The following is a 21435-nucleotide window of genomic DNA, read 5'->3' as shown; positions in this document are numbered from 1 at the left end:
ACATAGATGAGAGAGCAGGAGCGGCAGGCTTCAGGAGGTGGTGAGATGTTCTTCATGCGCACACCACAGGACCTAACTGGTAAGGATGGTGACCTCATCCTTGCTGAGTATAGTGAGGAAAATGGCCCTTTAATGATGCAAGTTGGCATGGCAACAAAGATAAAGAACTACTACAAGCGGGTGAGTGTTGTAAAGAAATGTATAATGTTTAAACATTGTCATATATTTAATGTTATAAACAAATCTGAAAGGGAATTTTTCTGCTTTATCGTCTTCTTTGTATGGCTGATGTAACTGTAGAGCAGCAACTATAATTTTACATTCAGATGATTAAGCCAGATAATTGCATCTGGATTAGCAGTGTGTGTTGCTGTGATGCCGCCTTCATATTTGTGAATGGGCGTTGAGTTGATATGGTCTCTTCTGGGTGACCACAGTTGCACACTGGAGAGTCTTTAATTTTCCATTTGTGCAGCAAGTATCTGCATCTGTCGTGGTTTGTGCGGATATGGGTTAGGGTTGCCCATGAGCTTTGTGGGAGATTGAAGCTATGGATCTTTTGCATTGGGTCTTTCATGAGGTGTTTATCTGTAACTTCTTGTGAACTCCATTCAGCTTTATGGTGAAAACTAACAAACAGAGCCCTGCGCAGATGCAAAATCTGTGTCCACATTCATCCATAATCTGCAGAAATGGTCCGCGGATATCTGCATCTACTGATGCGGATATCTGCAGATATAAAGTGGATATCCGTGGATTTGCAGGGCCCTACTAATAAACCCTCGCTGTTAGCCCATAGTTTAACCCCAGAAGGGTCTCATGAATGCCTGTTGCCGGACACATGATATGGGACCTCTCCCCTTTGGACATTAACATGGTAATAAGAAAATAAAGAGCAAGCCTGTAAAATATTCATAAATGGCTCTATTTACTGAAAAAAGGACACTCACAAAGCAAGATTTGTCTTGGTAAACATGGACCTGGAGTCTTCCATACAGCCATCAGTAATGATTAAGTTTGCTCCTTTTGGTAGCAGTGGCCAAAGTTCTGGGAATGTTTTATGAGCAGCCTGTAATTGTGGTTTTTTTGATTCACAATGGGATATAATGTATTAGCTGAGCTGCTGCCTGATTGACTGTATCATGGTTTTCTCTTGGGGGATTAAAAACATTTGCATGCTCCCCCCTACTATAGTATTAAATGCTAGTGAGCAAATGGGAGATGGAAATGTTACTGGCCGTTGTAAAGGTTAAGGCTCATTCTAAACCATCTCTGGGTGTAGAGTGAAATAATAATAATAATAATAATAATAAAAAGACTCTGGAATGAAAATTGCAATCCAGCAGAGCCCCCGTTAACACTGTTCAGGCACAGTGGTAGGATTTTGATTTAGTGGCCCTGTGGAAACAGGTTACTACTATACAAAAACTTGTTCTAGGCAGGGAGCGCTCAGAATGGGGAACCTCACTGAAGGTAATACAATTCTCCTGGGAAAAAATTTGAGTGGATGTGATTGTGGGTTTTTCCTACACAGCTACAATCTGAATCTATATATATGTATCGTGATGTGCTTCTTGGGGGCACCAGGAAGTTAAAAACATTATGGCCTAGATACTGTAGTAAAATGAGTCCCTGAAACATAAATTCTTGTGTCAGAGGCCTAGTCTGAGGCCCGAAGCCTGAAACAAAGTACTTCCAGGCATTGCTAAGCAAAAGCTGGGCTGTGAGCTAGAGGTAGGCCTCACTCACAGAAGTGGTGAGAATAGGAACTTGTGCCAAGATGACATCAGGACACTCCATAGACATAACAAGGAACAGGCAGGTGTATCTTAAAGACAGGACAGCATGATGTATAGATCTGTATGTCTGGAACAACATGATCAAAGGGGAGACAGCACCCTAATAAGCCAAGGGGCTGTACCTCAATATGTCAGGAGGGATGAGTAATCTGTCCTGTAACTGTATAAAAGTGGGTCCCGGAGTGCGCATCTTTGCCTGGCCTAGGGGGCAGTGGAGTGTCCTGCCGCTGACTGAGCTGTGTCCCTTGCCAGGGTGCACATATTCGTAGTATGTCCTGTAGAGTCTATAGGAAACTATTACTGTCCTTCATTTGACAATAAACCTGGCTCAGGTTCCTTCGTACCTTACTAGAGTCTGTGGTCTTTGGGGGTTCTCTTGGGGTTTACTGTGTCAACTATCTATGCAGAGCTGGGGCAGCACACAGAGGGAACACGCATGCAGCCGACTGTTGTTATCGAACAAGAGCAGAGCACCACACCGATAGCTACTGACAACAGATACAACAAATCGGGTGGTGGCCACAAATGAAACAAAATGTTAGATGTTGCATTAAAAACTGCCTAGTGTGTGTGCTCAAATTGATCCAGCCCTAAAAAACATAAGGGCAGATTAGAATGTCAACAAATAAAGGGATCTTGAGTCTAGTTACAAATTAATTACATTGGTCCCTTACCTGAAACTGCTTGAGGGAATAGATTTGCCTTGGTAATTGTTAATGATTTTTCTAAATGGGGGAAAGCTGTTCCCATGAAATCTAACACAGCAGCTGTGACTGCTAAGCTTCTGCTAGAACAAATCTTTACCAGATGGGAGCTTCCATGGTTAATAAACTCAAATCAAGGAACACACATTACTGATGAAATTATGCGTACCACAATGGCTTTACCAGGTATACAGGAAAAATAGCATGTTGCTTACCATCCTCAGTCTTCTAAATTACTTATTATAATAATAATCCCTGAAGCTAATGTTATGAAATACCTAAAAAGATAGAATAAAAGGAATGGGAATGTTCAGTTGTCACTAACTTTAATGGCCTTGTGAGCTACCACTCATAAAGTTATGGAGGTAACTCCCTGTAAAATTTATAATGGGGGATAAAATGACACTGCCAGAACACTTACTATTTGCTAGCCCAGACCTAGTACAGGCACTAATGAATCAATGGGTGTCACAGTTAAAAGGGCAACTAAAAAGTGTCCATTCATGGGTAGCCAAAAACTTATAAGTGGAACAGTAAAAAGCAGCTGAGCAATTCAATCACACAGTTAAAAGGAGAAAAAGAGAAAAAACAAGTCCTGAGATGTACTGGGTACACATGTATTAAAAAAAAAGCAAAAGTGAAACATGGTTTCACATTAACCAGTTTAAAATGTTTAAAGGGAAACCATAACACTGTTGTTAATATTTTACGGAATGGCTTTGTTGTTGGAATACTTTGTGTTTGTTGAACTATAAATTTGAACATACAAATTAAACCATCCAAAACACATAATCCAAACGTCCCGCCCAACAAACTCTGGAAACTCATTCCGGACTACAACTACAATTGGGTGGTTGGACAAAGCCAATGATAACAGATATTTCAGTGCTTGCCACAGGTAAACTGGATATTAGAAAAATAGATGTAGATGAAAATCTTCATAGTAACCTGAATTACAACTACACTAAAAACACTGGTAAAATAAACTTAAAAGTACCATGTTATCAATGTAAAAATTTGGCAAATTTATTTTCTATGGGAGCATTAGAAAGGGACATATTGAGGTCTACATTTTGTAAAATTAGGGTGCATAATTTTAGGGCTAGTGTATTAATTAAAATCAGACAGGCACAAACCCCTAAAAAAAACCCCAAAGTCAGTCCAAATAAAAATGTATATCATCCAAAAAAATAAAAAATTAACTTACTAAAAACTAACTTTAAAACATGTAAACCAGCGGGAGTGTGTATTGGCAAATCAGGAACGTTTCAAATAATTTATCCATGGCTTGTATCAAGACATAAAAAGGCACTAGCAGCTCCCCCAGATTTTTACTTATAAAATCAGAATAGTACAAAAATGATGCGTAATGTCATTTGAAAAAACACCAGCGGGTACTGTCTAGGTTTAATGGAACTTGGTCTACTGCATCTAAACAAGTAGTATGAAGGGCCACTCACACACAACGAATACGCTGGTATAACCATCAAAACAAAACAAAAATTCTTTGAGTGCTTGCTCATGTGTTTCCCACAGTAGGTGTGTGTGCTCGCCACGTGCACCAGTGCCAGAAAATGTTCCCTTAGCAGTACCTGTAGGGGGAGCACTGTTGCGACCCCTGGAGTGGTGCCTCCATAGCATGCTGTAAGGGAAGCCACGCACCTCCCCTACCCTCAGTTCCTTCTTCCCTCCAGTGACGGTGCATCGGGACTACCTGCTCCAGGTTTGCTGCAGCTCGTCCCAGAACTCATTTAGTTGTTAGCAGTACCTGTGTTAGTAAGTTCAATAAAAGTTCCAGTGTAGGTAGGTAGGTAGTTAGTTACTGTTCGGGCCGGGGCATGCCCCAGGGTTAAAATCGTGTGAGTCTTGCAGGCGTTCAATTCCCAGAAGTGACCTGCACACCGACTGTCTCCACTGCCTGGGTGAATCTCACATCAGCAACTGCTGTAAGATCTGCAGTTCCCTTAAACCCAGGACGAAGAAAAAGAGACATTAGACTTCGGGCCCTTCTCATGGAGTCGGCATTGGCTCCAACCCCGGTATGCCGAGCAGAATCGGCACCGGGCACTTCGTCTTCCATGCACGGCGATCTCCCAGCACCTTCCAGTGGCCGGCACAGTTCCCCGTCGAAGAATGAGAGAGAGGCTCCGTCTTCTAAGAAGCGTTGAGAGAAAACGGGGTGAGGCTAGACCCACGTCAGGCAGCCCCATTCCCCCCAAGCTCTAGAGCTCCAACTCAGGTCGAGCGGAGCAGCCCGGTTGTGTCGACTCAGGCCTCTCCAGATGTTCAGATGCCTTCAATGCCAGAGGCCCTGCAGGAGGCTAAGGACATTATGACTCTGCACGTGCATGGGGCACTGCCAGCCCTGGACCCCACTCTAGAGGCAAGCCACTGCTGGGCTCTCGACAGTCGACGCCAACTCGACACAGATCCTGGTCAGGGGACCGCTCTTGCGCTCGCTCGCTGCTCAGTGTCCTGTCAGGACACAGTTTCCGGCCTCCGCTTTAGTCACCCACCATATATTCGAGGGGCACAGATGCTTCCTCCATTTCCTAGTGGGACAGGACCACTACCAATTTACGGTCCTCCCATTTGGCCCTTCTACTGCACTCAGGGTGTTCTCAAAGTGTATGGTGGTCGTAGTGGTCTTCCTCAGACGCTGAGGGGTACAGATATTTTCCCTACCTCAATGACTGGCTACTCAAGAGCAGCTCGCGGCCCCAGCTACAGAACCACATGGACCTGCTCTTGGCTCGATGTGCTAACCTGGGCCTCTTAATGAACGAGACCAAGTCGACATTGGTTCCGGTGCATAGAATTCATAGGTGCTCTCCTGGATGCGCCCAAGGCCACAGCCTCCCTTCCTCTGGGCAGGTTCCAGACTCTGAAGGGACTTATAGCCTCGGTCACGGAGTTCTCTGTCACCACGGCCAGGGCATGCCTGCGGCTCCGAGGCCACATGGCGGCATGCACGTACATGGTCTGACACGCCAGGATTTAGATGAGGCCTTCCAACTCTGGTTGGCCTCAGAGTTCTCCCTGGCCTAGAACAAACTGGACAAGGTCCTATTGGTTCCGGCGTGGGTGATCGCCACGCTACAATGGTGGTCCTGCCCAGCCAATATGCTCCAGGGAATTCCCCTCCGGGACCCAACCCTCTCACTAGACCTATTGTCCAACACGTCGGACTTGGGCTGGGAGACCCACATAGGGTACTCACAGACCCAAGGGATATGGTCAGCCGTGAAGCTGTCCCTTCGTATAAACGTCAGGGAACTCAGGGCGATACATTTAGCCTGTGTGGCGTATGCGGCAAGGTGATCAGCGTTCTCACAGACAACAGCACTGCGATGTTTTACATCAACAGGCAAGGCGGGACGAAGTCCTTGGCCCTGAAAGCCCTCAGCCTCTGGGAGTTCTGTATAGCCCACGACATCTCCCTGAATGCTTTCCACCTGCCAGGCGTCGTCAACTTGAGCAGGGTTTTCTCCTCCCAGCATGAGTGGTCATTCCACTCGGAGATCACTCACCAGCTCTTCCGAGCTTGGGACACTCCCCAAGTAGATCTGTTTGCAACCCAACAGAACTGCTGTTGCCCCAAGTTCTGTTCCAGGGGTTGGGGGGTTGGGGAGGAATGCGATCTCAGATGCCCTCCTCCTCTCATGGTCGGGTCAATTGCTTTGTGCCTTTCTCCTGTTTCCCCTCATTGGCAAGGTCCTGGAAAAGGTTAAAATGGATAAGGCACATGTCCTCCTAATTGCCCCAGCCTGGTCCCGGCAACTTTGATACTGGACCCTCCTGGGCTTGCTAGTGGCCCCTCTACGGCCGTTGCCGCTCTGCCTAGACCTACTCTCCCAGGACCAGGGCCGCCACCTCCATCTCAACCTGGCTGCCCTCCATTTGACAGCATGGCTGCTCAATGGCTAGATGCGGAGGAGGCAAGGTGTTCTGAAGGGGTCAGGCGTGTCCTCCTAGAAAGTAGGAAGCCTTCCAGACGCTGAGACTACCTAGCGAAATGGTCCCGGTTCTCCAGGTGGGCGGGCGAGCATGGTACTTTCCCAATGGCTGCCCCGCTCCCACTTATCCTTGAGTACCTCCTTCACCTTAGAACTCAGGATCTGGCGCCTTCCTCTGTCAGGGTGCACCTGGCGGTTATTTCGGTGTTCTGCCCGCTGGTCCAGGGCTGCTCTGTTTCCTCCAATCCCATGACCAGGCGTTTCCTCAAAGGATTGACCAGTCCTTTCCTTGTGCAAGAACCCCGGTTCCTCAGTGGAATCTAAACTTGGTGTTATCCTGTCTCATGAGGCCCCCGTTCAAACCACTGGCCACATGCTTATGGTCTCACCTTTCGTGGAAGCTGGCCTTCTTCGTGGCTATCACGTCAGCCTGGCGGGTTCTCAGGGCCCTCACCTGTGACTCTCCCCTCCCCCTTCACGGCCTTTCACAAGGACAAAGTGCAGATTTGCTCACACCCTACGTTCCTCCCTCAGGTGGTCTCTGCCTTTCACATGGGCCAGGATTCAAGATGCAGGGCCTCTGGTCCCAGGCAGAACTTTCGTTGCACATCAACATCAGGGAGCTAAGAGTGGTCTGCCTTGCTTGCCAGATGTTCCAGGCCCATCTGGAGGGCAGATGTATATTGGTATTGACTGACAACACAACAGCGATGTTCTATATAAACACAGGGTGGTGATGCTCACTACTCTCCCCTGTGCCTGGAAGCCCTCAAGCTGTGGGACTTCTGCATCTCCCATTCAATACATCTAGAGGCATTGTACCTTCCAAGTTCCCAGAATGAACTGAGTTCGCAGTTCTTGGCAAGTCATTTCACAGCCACGAGTGGTCCCTCCGTGATCAACATCTTCCAACGGTGGGGATTTCCCCAAATAGATTTGTTTGCAACAAAGTACAACAGGAAGCATCACCAGTTTTGCTCCTTCCTGAATCATATCCTAGGCTTGCTCGTGGACGCCTTTCTCCTCCCTTGAAAGGGTCATCTAGTATTACTCTTTCCCGCCCTTCCCATTTGTACACAAGGTCCTGCTGAAGGTCAGAAGGGAGGGATCATGAATGATCTTAACAGCGCCACCGTGGCCACGCCAGCACTGGTTCATCATGCTTCTAGGCCAATTGGCGGACACTCCAATAACCCTGCCCCGGGTCCTGGACTTGATCACCCAGGACCATGGCCACTTCCAGCATCCCAGCCTGCAATCTCTCCATCTCACGGCATGGAAACTCTATGGCTAAACCTCTCAGAGCTCACCTGTCCAGACCCTGTTAGGGAGGTCCTCCTTAGCAGCAGAAAGCCATCCACTAGGGCCACTCATCTGGCCAACTGGAAAAGATACTCCATTTGGGAACTACAAAAGCACACTCCACCCTTACAGTCATCAATTCCTTTTATCCTGGACTATTTGTTGCATCTAAAACAGCAAGGTCTGTCAGTATCATCAATAAAAGTGCACCAGGCAGCTGTCTCAGCTTTCCACCCCAGTTTGGCCAGTTGCTCAATTTTTGCGAAGCCCATGGTGGACTACTACTTCAAAGGATTAGATAGGCTGTACCCTCAAGTAAAACAGCCTGTTCTCCCATGGGATCTCAACCTTGTGCTCTCTAGATTGATGGGACCCCCTTTCTAGCCTTAGCAAGATGCTCCCTCCTGTACCTTTCCTGGATAGTAGTGTTCTTGGTAGCTATAGCTTCTGCCAGGAGAGTGTCTGAGCTTAAGGCCTTAACCTCAGAGCCTCATATATGGTCTTCTGTAAGGACAAGGTGCCAGTGATTTAAAGGGCCTGGGGCTTCTTAATTCATTGCTGCAGCCCTGCCACCACTACCTCAATATAATGGCGTTTCACCTATAATGTGGTAGGGATTTTTGGCTCCCCACAACCGCGTTATATTGGGGTAGAGGTGCATATATATAAAAATTTGGCAAAGAAGGCAACCCCTGACAAATATTAAATCATCTGAGTAAGGGCCCTTGTCAAAAGGCCAAATGCCTCAGGATGAGAATTGTAACCAAAAAAGCAGCATAATGAACTGTAATAAATAAATGTACATTAAATTGTGTAAAAGTAAATGAATATTTAATAGTGTTATTAAAATGTAAAAGAAATTTTTCTGCTTTCTGTGTGTCTAATTCATATATTCCAAGGGCAGAAGGGACCATTGTGATCAACTATTCTGACCTCCTGTATAACACAGACCACAGAACTGCTCCGAAATAATTCCTAGAGCAGATCTTTTAGAAAAACATCCAATCTTGATTTAAAAATTGTCCATGATGGAGAATCCACCACAACCTTGGCAAGTTATCCAATTATTAATTACCCTCACTTTAAAAAGTGTACCTTATTTCCAGTCTTGTTGGCACAGCTTTCTAGACTGCTTAAATAACTTACCCAGATTTTTTATAACATTTTAAGGGTCTGCGTCTTATTGACAGTGAATTTTTGTGTAATTCTGTGTAAATAACAGGGCAAAGCAAACCAGACAAACGTGTGATTTACTAGCCAATTGTAAATCTCCCTAGTAAAATAGACTAGTGAGAATAAATAACACAACAGGACTAGCCAACCAGCAACTCCCAAGACTACAAAAAACAAATGAGTAAAAATGAAAATTGTTGTTTAAACAAACAAACACAGAACCCCAATAAAACACCAGACCAATCAATAAAACAGCAGTGGCTAAACAAAGAAAAAAGGTACCAATTAAAGTTTTAGCAAAATACATTAAAAATTAGTTAATTAAACTTTTGTTCATAAAGAAGGTAGTATTGATTATTTGCTCCTGCATAGTGTTACAAAACAAGGTATAAAGAATGTGTGTTTGACAAAGGGAGGTAAAGGACCCACACCAGATTGGATCAGCATAAATGTAATAAGAAAAAGATGCTGCCTGCACCTCAAGACTGGGCAATCCTTACACTATCCAAATCACTTGTGTTTTATGCCTAATAAGGTGGTAATAGATTTTCCTAAAAGTGTCTTATTAAAGCTTTAAACTAGTTAAGCTTAGTAATTGGTGTGGACTGTGCTTTCGCCCAATAACGTGCTGGGTTTGCTGTCTGGTAGCAGTTCCTGCTGCTGAGTGCTAACTGGAGTAGCATTGCCTCTTACAGAAACCTGGCAAGGACCCTGGAGCACCAGATTGTAAATACGGAGAGACTGTTTACTGTCACACATCTCCATTCCTGGGATCGCTGCACCCTGGCCAGTTACTGCAGGTGAGAGGAGCTGCATTAATTTTGATGGAATAGATGGGCCCAGAGAATTAAGTGTTAACCTGAGCCTGTTATTTTACAACACTAAACAGTAAAATGTGCTTTGGGTTTTTGAGTGCAGAGACCTTCGCTTGATGAGCGTTGTGGAAGCGCAACTTTGTATTGAAGATACAGAAAAAGAACAAAAAAGCGTAAAAGCATTTTAAAATATAAAGCATTAAGTAAGGCTTTTATTTTACCAATATGTTTTGTTTCCTTTCCCTTTAGCTGTAGAAAGTTTTTAAAAGTAAAACCTCTTGTTGATCAGTTTTTAGATGGTATTAAAGGTGGTAATAGATGTCCTTTTTGGGGAAAAAAGAAATTAGTTGACCTGATTTGGAACTGTTGTTGCTGCCATTGTTAGAGTTCGATTTTTGCTTTCTGTAAGATGATGCACACACAAGAGGAGAGAGAAAATTATAGAAAATAGAGCTTTTGTCTTTGGTGCTAATTTCCGTTTGAAGCCTTGCTGCTGGAAAAACTTGGCCACAGCACAAGGACTTGTTAGCCACTTTGAGATCTTGCAAACTTGTACCAGCACTGGGCTATTTAACTGCCTCACTGGTCACAGACTGTGACCAGTGAGGCAGTTAAATAGTATTGCACAAGATGCAGTCCCAGCTGGCTAAGCCAGGCTCTGATTAAATAGAAGGTGAAAGAGAGAAAATAAAATTGAGACGGAAAGGACACATGAGGGAGATGGTGACACCTGGAACCCAAGTCTCTCCTAGGTGCTGTTCAGGACTTAGCCTAATCTTGTAGAGATGGTGATGTCATTGATTCCCTCCCTCACATTGACCGTGTCTGGTTAGGCTTCTTTTTAGAATCACTTTCATCCTGGGGTCACAGGAGATGCTGGTGGTGGCAGCCATGATGGTAGCGTGTATAATCTGAAAAAGCAGACAGATGAGCAGTGATGGCAGGGGTCTGATGGGCTATGACTTAGTAGTTAAGTGTTTGTTGGGTTCAACTTACATTCCCCCTCATCTTCTTCTCCTGGTCTTTCTACCCCCGCCCCCCATGTCAGGTGTCTCTCTTCTCTTCCCCCCTTCCCCCCATATGCATATCTTACTAAGGAGATGATTTAGTCAGTGGTTTCTTGTGGGCTTTATGACCTTGAAGAGGGGTTGAAATGTAGACAGGATAGTGGTCTTATGAACAACTCAGAGCGTGTCCTGTTCCATCCATGGGAGAATCTGATAGATGGTTATGTGGCTAGGTGTTATGAGTGAAAGAGATGGTGTGGTGGGGAAATGATCTAAAGATGAATAGGAAGGAGTGGACAGTACTTTCCTTTGTCTCTCCGGTCTGAACCTCTGTCTTGTCATCTGACTTCTCTTTGCTTTCCCCCTTCATATCTAGTTTTTTAAAGTGTTATTTTTCCTTTTTGTATTACCAAAATCTGTCCTTTCATCACTATCCTGTTGCTAAGACCCTTGTCCAAGCCTTGGTCTACACCTGATTACTTAAACCACCTCCTCTCTGGCCTCCTTATCTCTTCAGTCTGCCCTAGACCTATCTTGGTAGCTGTAAAGTGCTGTCTGTGTTTCGTAAGGATGCCTCTGCTAAAGTTTCAGTGGGGTAGCCGTGTTTGTCTGGATCTGTAAAAGCAGCGAGGAGTCCTGTGGTACCTTATAGACTATGTGCATCCGACGAAGTGGGTATTCACCCACAAAAGCTTATGCTCCAATACATCTGTTAGTCTATAAGGTGTCACAGGACTCTTTGCTGCTTCTGCTAAAGTTGCCTCCCTCTCCTGTTGCTCTGCTACTGCATTCAAGTGCCTCACTTTCAAGACTCTGCTTCTCTATCTGTGCATAGTGTTCTGTCCTCTCTCACTGCTAACTGCCCCCTTCCCCCACTTCCCAGCTTTGCATCTTTATTTATATTGTCTTGGTGGAATACTCTCGCTTCTTTCTGCCAAGTATGCTTTCTGTCCTCTTTCAAATCCTACCTAAAAGCACAGTTTGAGGCATGCTTACTGCTTTCTTTTCCACACCTTCCCTTGCCTTAACTATTGTCCCATGTTTTGTCTCACTTCAGTTAGTTAGTCTCTGGGGCAAGAAATGTGTCCCTGTCTGTAAAAGTGCATGTTGTGATGTGAATGAATATTGATGGCGTCATGATGACCGTGTTGTGCTGGGTCTCTTTCAGAGCTCTTGTTGGTGTTGCAAAGTCTACAATGATCAGTGACTATCTTTAAAATTTTTGTTTGTTTCTCTTGTCAGGCATTTGAAAACAATCTCTTCCGGGCTCCTATTTATCTGCACAAGATGCCAGAAACGGATTTCCTAATTATCCGAACACGACAAGGCTGTTACATTCGGGAGCTGGTCGATATCTTTGTCGTTGGACAGGAGTGCCCCCTCTTTGAAGTTCCTGGTCCCAACTCCAAACGGGCCAATACCCACATCAGAGACTTTCTACAGGTATGTGATAGGCCCAGTACAGGGACGATTCCACTAAGAGAACCCTGGAGAGAGTATATGAGGTAGCTCCAGGTCTGTAAGGTCTGTCCTGAGCTAAGGTGCCTATTGCCCCTGCTAGGGCCTTGTCTTTGTTTCAAAGGTAAGAACAATATGGTAAAACACACTTTGGGTAAGTAATTTTAATTTATCAATTACCTATACAAGTTTCTCATGGTTCTTTGTATTTTAGATAAAGTACAGACTGTAGACTTATTATAAATTTTCAAGTTTTTTAATAGCCAAAATAGAATTTGAAAGCAAATAAGAAGTTACAGAAAGCAAAATCAACATGGTTATTTTGATAGCGTTCACATAATTTAAAAGAATGAATTTACATGGGAATGAATTTACCAAGGGATTACTAAAAAGTAATAAATCATCAAAGAATCCAAATCTAATCATAAACTTATTACGTAGGTGAACTAACTCTAGTTCTGTGCTACTTTGGACAAAGCATTTTGGTACCAAGACAGAACTGTGAATTTTTAAATACATAGCTTTATTGATTTGACAAATAAGCTTATTTTTTCCAGTTAAATTACGGAACTGTCGGTAACTGTTCATCCCAATATCTGTAAAGTTAAGTGTTTAAATTTAAAACAATCACTTAATTACTAAAAATGACAATTTAATTCAAAAATATCTTACAGAGGAGACACTCGTAGCCAAGTTTTCCCACTTACACATACAATTAGCACACATTAAGCCCCAAATAAAACTTGCAGGTAACAATTTAAAACTGATTCTAGTGTCTGTGGAATTTTAGCAGTATTTACTTACAGATCTAGTCAAATTTTTTCCTCTTTTTATCTAAGAAACTATCAAATTCTCTTGGCCACAGAAGCCTGACTTTTCTAGGTTAATCTCTTTGAAACATTCAGTTTTTTTCTCAGCTATCTTTTGCTGCAGGGTGAATAGTTTCTTCTTAACACTAACTCTATTTGCAGTGAGTTGTTCCAGCTTCAAAACTCTCAAATACTTATTAATTTAACATTATTTCTAGACAACTGAAGTAGAACTTGTCTTGTAAATGACAAACTTTACACTACCATCAGCTCAGGTACATACTGTTGGACAATCATCAAGCTTAAGGTGTAACCCAGTTGTTGCCTGGGTAAAAAAAATACACATAATCAAATCTTTTTGCCATTTACCTGTTAGAATTGGTATGAAGGTGTGTTTTCCAGCTCAGCTTCATGGTTTCAGTGACTAGTTTCTTGAGACAGATAAGTTTATTTGGGTAATTTTAATTCAAAATGCCATTTAATAGTTGTATTCTTGTTCTTTCTGGATTTTGCAAGTCTACCTAAAGAGACTTAAAGAAACAAAGTTAATAGAATGCTTGTCTTATGGCGTGACTTCACATATTACCAGATGGGGTGCTCTTTGGTGTTAGCTGGTGATCTGCTTCTGTCTCTTTTTTGTCAGGATGTTTTATCTTCAGGGAGCAAATGCTGAACAAAACAGGCCCTTTTTGATCCATTTTGATTGGTGGTGTGGCCTGGATGTCATTTGGCAAAACTCATGGGGGCCAGACGGAAAGTAGTCATGTTTCTGAAAATGACTTGAAATAGTCTAACTGTAACCCTTCTGTCCCTCTGATTTGGCAGCAGCAAGGGCTGGGTTCAGTATCCAGGGGTTCCGTTTCAATAACACAATGCATAACCGGCTCGAGTCCCCACCCAGTGGGGCACTTGCATACAACCCCCCCCCCCGGCACCTCTAGGAGGCAATGCTTCCCCTCTCGCAAGCACGGAGTCTGAGTGTAGCAAAATCCTTTTAATAAAGGAGGGAAACAATGCGGCATCACATTGGAGAAACACCACAAACAGGATTATAACACAAACCATAAGCAAAAAAACCTACCTCCAAGTACGTTTGGCAATGTCCTTTTCCCCTTAGAGTCTTAAGTCTAATCACCGCAAAGTCCAACAACCCAAAAGTCTCTGGTCAGTGCCATCCCAGAGTTCAAAAGTTTATCTGCAGAGTTTTACTCCCCTCAGCCTGGGTGGAAATGGAGGGGGGGCCCACACAGGGTGGTGGGGCCCACACAGAGTGGTAAGGGGCACCTTACGTGGGCCAAGGCCAACTGCTCCGCCTCTCCGTGGAGTTCTGCTGCAGCCTTCACCACGACCAGCTCCACTACACCAGCTGTGCCGCTCCTCCAGCCAACCCGCAAGCCACTCCAGCCGTCCCTGCAAACCGCTCCACTCCGCTCACTGTTCCATGGGCTGCTCCAACATGCTGCAAACTGCTCCGCTCTGCCAGCCGCTTAGCGATAGGTCTTCAGGCTCCCCCACTAGTTGGCACGGCACTCAGTGCTCTCAGCTGAGTAATTCCAGCTCTTTAGTGATTTCAACTCTCAGCGATTTCAGCTCATAGTAGGGGAGCCCCAGTGCTGGTGCACCATTGGCCCAATATGAATTCAGCTCAGCAGCCTTTAGATGGAATTAAAATTAGCTCTACTCTTTAACAGTGGAGAGAGGAAGATGTGCAATTGGTGTTCCAGGCCCTCAAAAGGGGCCCATACCATCAGGTACACACACACCAGTCCCTAACCTCTCTCAATTCACTGGGTTTTGGAACCCATGTCCCTTGTCTAGCAAGTGTCACTTAATATATATTGAGACATCTCTGTCATAAAGCAGTCTCATAGTTCCTCATTCACATAATCAGGGTGACAACACTTTGTTACTGGGGCAGGAGGAATAAAAAAATTGGGGATCCCAGAGCTGTCAAAATAACCATCCCAGGCTGCCGTGGGCTATGCTAGGTGGGGTGGGTGTGCCAATGCAAATACCTAAAATTCCTTTCCGCGCTCCCCATAATTCACCACCAGATGTCAAGGTAGGGCTCATCCTGACTCTGCTTACATAACCATAGCACAAGTTATCCCTTTGCATCCAGTGAGAAAACTATCTCCTTTGCAGTTTTTGTTTTGCAATTGTTCATCATTGCTTGTGTCAAGGTTTCCACCCCCCCTGCCCCCAAACTCTGGGGTACAGATGTGGGGACCTGCATGAAGGGCCACCTAATCTTATATTCTATCTGCTTAGGTTAAAACTTCTCCAAGGCACAAATTCCCCCCCTTGTCCTTGGACTGGTATTGCTGCCACCACCATGTGATTTAAACAAACATTCAGGGAAGGGTCACTTGGAATCCCTATCCATCCCAGTATATCTCCCCAAGCTCCTTCAGCCCCCTTCCTGGGGAGGCTTGAGACTAAAATACCAACCTGTTGCCTTAGCAACGTGAGCTCAACCAGACCCTTTGTCTTTAGGACACTGAAATCAATCAGGTTCTTAAAAGAAGAACTGTTGTTATAAAGAAAAAAGTAAAAGAATCACACCTGCAAAATCAGGATGGAAGGTAACTTCACAGGGCTATAAAAAGATTTAAAACACAGAGGATTCCCCTCTGGGCTCAGCTTCACAGTTACAAAAACAAGAATGAAACTACCTCTGTAGCATAGGGAAATTCACAAGCCAGAACAAGAGAGAACCTAATGCATTTCCTTGCCCTACTCACAGATTCTGTGGTTTTAGATGGATTATTCCAGGTTTTTTCAGGAGATATTGTACCTGTTTGGCTTCTCCCTCTATCCAGACAGGGAAAAACAAAACACATCCTTCCACCCCAGATCTGAAAGTATCTTCCTTCCTCATTGGTCCTTCTGGTCAGGTGCTAACTAGGTTATTTGAACTGCTTAATCCTTGACAGGTAAGGCAATTCAGTACAGCTGCCAAGGAGGGATTTTATGCTACTGAATGGCTGGCATACAGAAAGGTTGCTACCCTTCCCCCTATATTCATGACACCTGGTGACCCCACAAATCTTCATTTGCAAACGTCTTATAGAATCACATAAATGTAGAGTTGGAAGGGGCTGTAGAGGTCAACTAGTCTCTCTCTGACAGGTGTTTGTAGTCAAACTCCTAGAGTGACACAGGGATTCCACAGCTGGTCTAGGTAACCTGTTTCATACTAAACTATCCTTTATAGTTAAAAGTTTGTCCTAATTCAAACCTAAATACCATTTCTGCAACCTAAGCCAATTAGGTCCTACCTTCAGTGGATATGAAGAACAATTGATCACTGTCCTCTTTGTAACAATACTTTACATATTTGAACTCTTACCATGTTCCTCCCAGCCTTCTCTTCTCTGGATTGAACATGCCCATTTCTTCTTCAAGTGATGTCCCTGTGGGTGCTCCACTGTACATGCATCAGCGCCCCTATGCTCCTGGGATGGGAGATCTTCATCAGCAGTGCCTGTTGGACCACACTTGTGCACCTCCCCGTCTTGCGCTGTGAGCGGACTGTGTATATATAGTGCAGTCCGACTGCCCCTCAGTTCCTTGTCTACTGCCTTTGGTCTAGGATGAAATCTGCAGCAGAGCCTGTTTCTCCTTTTGTCCTGTTAGATCGTGTTTTTTCCTGTTACCTTTTAGTGTAGTTTAATATTTGTATCCTCCCTTTTCATTCTCTCCCTGTTAAAAAAACAAAGGAAAAAAAGAATTTCTTTTAAGCCTCTTTACCCTTTCCAGTTCATACCTTAGGTTTTCATTTTCCTGCTTCTCGCCCTTCCCAACTGGGAAACCTTTTCCCTCACCTTTATGTCTGGATCTCCTTGATTTAAGAGGTGTGTTTCCTGCCGATTGCCTTGTGGTAAGTCAGTCACCCACAGTGCATTTTCAGCCTCAGAAAGGGACACATCTTCCAAAAGTGTGCTCACTGCCATGACCTCACTGCCAGGGCTAGAAAAGACCAAGACATTCGGCTGCTACATCTTCTCATGGAGAAATTACTGTATCCAGCATCGGACACTGGTCCAAACATGTCTCCTGCATGGCTCTTATGCTCCTCTAAATCATCCACCAGCCCTCATTCGCCACGCCTTTCTAAAAGAAAATCTTGTGTTTCACGTTCTGATGAGAAGAAACTGGCTCCTTCATCACCTTCTGAGACACCACCTGCCAGAAACGCCATCCTCTGTGAGGTTAGTTGCCTTGACATCCTCGGAGAGAGGACATAGCTCCAGGGCCTATCCAAATACCTCCAGTACTGAAGCTAAGCAAAGATCTAAAGACCATAATTGGGCAGACATGCAACCCTCGGCACCGTCTCTTGGCACTACAGACTGAGACACAAGACCTTCAAGAAAAGTGCCAGCTGTCCTGACCAGACCAACTTTGGGTTTTATGGCACCTACAAAACTGCCGGCACTGGCAGTCCTACCAGCGCCAATGTCCATTATGGCACTGGACAAGTCCTCCACTTCATTTGCTGGCTGCTTAGGAGAATGCACCTCTCTCTCGGTACCGATACACACACTGGTGCTGATGATGCTCCTCCCCAAGAGTTTAGATCCCCAAGGAACTACTTGTCTCTGATGTGCCTGAGTCACCACTACTCAGACTTGACCTCTCTCCACTTCCGTCCTTCTCTCCGGACCCACACTCATCCTCACTACTCAAAATCCACAACTGGACGAGGACCCTGGTATGGACTGCCATGGATGCAACCCCACGTGCCACTCCCTCAACACTGGCCATACTGGGATCCTTGGGCCATGTACAGAGCACAGTTTGGTAAACCTCCCATGGAGGAAAGCCAGAGGCCTTCTCTTAACCCCCAGAGGCTAAGCATTACCCTATAGCAGATAAGGAAAAAGAACAGGACAATAAAATTCCACCAACACTCCACTTCTCATCCTTTTCCCCTGATGAGGCTATCATGCCTCCACCTCCTATTGCAGCTGACGACTTCAAACATTTCCAGGAGTTATTTTGAAGGATTGCAGACTCCCCACTCCAGATTCCTTTGGAGGAGGTGAAAGATTAACAACATAAGCTTCTTGACATCCTACACATATCCTCCTCCAAAATAGCTCTCCCTGTCAAGGAGATCCTTCTTGATCCTGCCAAAGTGCTCTAACAGATCCCAGTGTCCATCCCACTGACCTGCAAGTGAGCAGACAAAAAATACTATGTTCCTGCAAAAGGCTTGGAATTTCTCTTTGCTCATTCCACCCTAAATTCCTTAGTCATCAAGGCTGCGCAAGAAAAAGGACAACAATACCAACCTTGACCCACGCATTATGACAGAGACTGGAAGCGATTAGATCTATTTGGATGCAAGGCTTATTTGTCTGCTACACTCCAATTCCAGATATCCAGTTATGAGGCTCTCATGGCTAAGTACAATTACCTCAGTTGTTCTAAAATACAGGAACTATGCCAAGACCTTCCCGATAACAAAAAAAGGTACAACTCCGGTCGCTCATATCTGAAGGATACCTCTGCAACAGATGAGGTAGTGACCCTATAGACAATAGCCTCCTTCACCACCACATAACTCTGATCGATTCTCAGAGCGTCATTCATTCTGTGCACTGAATGAAGCAGTGGACCGTGGATATAATGGTATGTGATCATGTAATTAAAGACTATCATAATGAATATGCACAAGGGGGCCAAATTAAGGTAGTACAGGCAGCCTTAATTCTGGCGCTTTTGAGTATTTGACTTTGCAATCTTAATGTTCTTTTATCACATTTTTTGTGTGTGTAATTTTCTAGGTTTTAAAAAAGCAAACTGAAAAAAATCCATCATATGGAATCCTTTGATTCCGACATGGGTAATCAGCAGGGCTGGAACCTTTTGATCCACAGAACAGACCTTTGCCACTTGAGCTAGTAGAGCAGGGTAGGCAACCTATGGCACGTGTGCTGACGGTGGCATGTGAGCTGATTTTCAGTGGCACTCACACTGCTGGGTCCTGGCTACTGGTCCCCAGGGGCACTGCATTTTAATTTTAAATGAAGCTTCTTAAACATTTTAAAAACCTTATTTACTTTACATACAATAGTTTGTTTATATATTATAGATTTATAGAAAGAGACCTTCTAAAGATGTTAAAATGTATTACTGGCACGCGAAACCTTAGAGTGAATAAATGAAGACTCGGCATACCACTTCTGAAAGGTTGCCGACCCCTGTAATAGAGTAACTGATTGCAGTAGGAGGTTGTATTTGATCCAGCCACTAGAGGCGGATGAGACACATACTTTGCCAGTAGGTTTCACAGATATTTGCTGACAGCAGAGGAATGGTGAAACTCAGGAATCTTGGTTCCATTCCTAGTTCTGAAGGGTGAGAGTTCTTGCTTTTTCCCCTCCAGCCTGTCTCCTTGAGTCTCCCCCTCTTGGCTTTCTGTCAGAGTGTCTTTCTCCTCTTCCGCCTTTCTCTCCCTGCCCTTTTGAGGATCCTTGTTCCAGTCTCCTTGTCTAGCCATTCCCAGTTTTTTCTCCCTTCCCTCTGCAGACTCTTTATCCAAATCTTACTTTTGTACCCCTTTCTGGGTCATCTTTGCATTTCAGCCAGGTTGCTAAGTGACAGCAGGGGGAATATTGAGAGCAGAAGGGTCTCTGAGCTCTGTTTCCGTGGCAAGTGCCACAGAAGCTGGGAAGAGCAGGTGCAGGGAAGGTCCTGCTTAGTCCCTGCCACCCTATGCTGGAGCATACTTAATGCAGCCCAAATCTTTGGAGAATTTAGCTGCCAAATTTGCAAGTCTGTATGGAGCACGTATGAATTGAGATTTTTCAAAGGGTTGTAACTTCCCCCCCAAAATTTGCATGTTTATTCACAGGACCAGGAAAAGGCATATTCCTCACACCAGGGTGACCACCTCTTGTCAAATTTCAAGTCCCTGTTCCGAAGTATAGAGACTAGAGTTTCTAATAAGTCATAAGAATTTTTTTTAACTTGGGCAAAGTGTATTTTTCGTTAATCTTGTTCTTGGAAATGGCTGAACTGTTTTGGTTGATATTTTCCAAAAAAAATTCAGCTTTAGGTGGATACCTGGCATGGAAAATTTAAGCCTAAATCGTTAGTTTGATTAAGTTATAAGCAACAGAAAGTGGCTCTTCTGATGGGAAATGTTGGTTGTTCTTAAGTATAGGCAGCACTATTAGCCCTGCCTTTAATAAATTCCATCTTCAGTGAGTGCTCAGCACACAAAGCATAAGCAATGTTCTTGGCTTGCTTTCTAGGTCTTCATTTATCGCTTGTTCTGGAAGAGCAGAGACCGGCCCCGGAGAATTCGCATGGAGGATATCAAAAAGGCATTTCCTTCACACTCCGAGAGCAGCATTCGAAAGCGGCTAAAGCTATGTGCTGACTTTAAACGCACAGGTAATCCAGAGCCTTCCATGTAGCTCATTAATCACTCAAGAAGGTCACTTTTTTAGTCTGTCGTCCTCTTATCACCTTCAAGAAACAGCTGAAAGCCAACCTCTTTCCAAAAGACCACATCCACCTCTTGTTTATGTACTCTAGCTTGTTTGAACGTGAACAAGTGATGTCCAGCCTCTTCAGTCTGAGACGTCAACATATTATTTAAGAAAGGTCAAGGGGCCACAGTAGTGCTTCAGCTATTTCTCCATGCTCAGCAGAGCCAGTTCAGCTCCAAACTTGTGTGTTTGCCATCCACAGATTGGCAGGAAAAGAGGCAACGGAGCAGCTAGTTACTCTCCTCCTGCCACTGCAATGCAGCAAGAGGCTTAATGGGGAGCTGCTGAGTAGCTGGGAAGGGACAGCAGCTGCTCTGATGCAAATCATGTGTACTCTGCAGTTGTGGAGGTGGCACTTCTTACCTCCTCCCTGTAGTGATGAGTGTTATTTGAATGCATTGTTTTAAAAATCCTAAAGGCCTGGTTTAGCAAACACCTTTTCAATTCACAAATACAAATTTTCTTAATACAGTTGATCTCGAGGGCCAAAAGTGGCCACTGCTGTTGTAAACCGTTTGGAGTAGAGATTTATCAGGTTGGCACTGAACTTTCTATGCTAACTTGCACACAACCCCTTCATTTTCCTGCTGGCACTGAGAGAAATTCTTACTGTGTGTGGTGGTGCACATTGTGTCTTACAGACAAAGACAAGCTGAATTCTTGCCTCTACCCTAAGAGTTTGAAAGTCTGATTCAAGCAAATACCATACACAGAATGACAGAAACACAAAGAGGCAAGAAGGAAGTAGTGTAGAGCTCTATATTGGATGGCTACAAGAAAAGTGGATTTATAGGGATGTTGGGGAATGAGAAGAGTGATAAATGCCATTGGGACCAGGGTGGATTTGATTTAAATCACTTGTCAGGAAGATTCGATTTAAACATGGATTTGTATATAAAAGTGC

General features: G+C 44.4%; 1 protein-coding gene across 4 annotated transcripts in view; it reads left to right on the top strand.

The window, feature by feature from the left end:
• Positions 1–21435, top strand: part of TAF1 (TATA-box binding protein associated factor 1) — a 132554-nt gene that overhangs the window by 31502 nt on the left and 79617 nt on the right. For all 4 annotated transcript variants that reach the window (XM_050964889.1, XM_050964887.1, XM_050964888.1 and 1 more), the window contains 4 exons: positions 7–180; positions 9630–9734; positions 11999–12199; positions 20292–20433. In XM_050964889.1, coding sequence (XP_050820846.1) covers positions 7–180; positions 9630–9734; positions 11999–12199; positions 20292–20433 — 622 coding nt within the window. The remainder of the gene's footprint in view (positions 1–6; positions 181–9629; positions 9735–11998; positions 12200–20291; positions 20434–21435) is intronic.

This window comes from Gopherus flavomarginatus, chromosome 8 (genome assembly GCF_025201925.1).
Source record: "Gopherus flavomarginatus isolate rGopFla2 chromosome 8, rGopFla2.mat.asm, whole genome shotgun sequence".
NCBI lineage: Eukaryota > Metazoa > Chordata > Testudines > Testudinidae > Gopherus > Gopherus flavomarginatus.
Note: the sequence above shows the minus strand (reverse complement) of the source record. Positions and strands in the feature narration are given on the sequence as shown.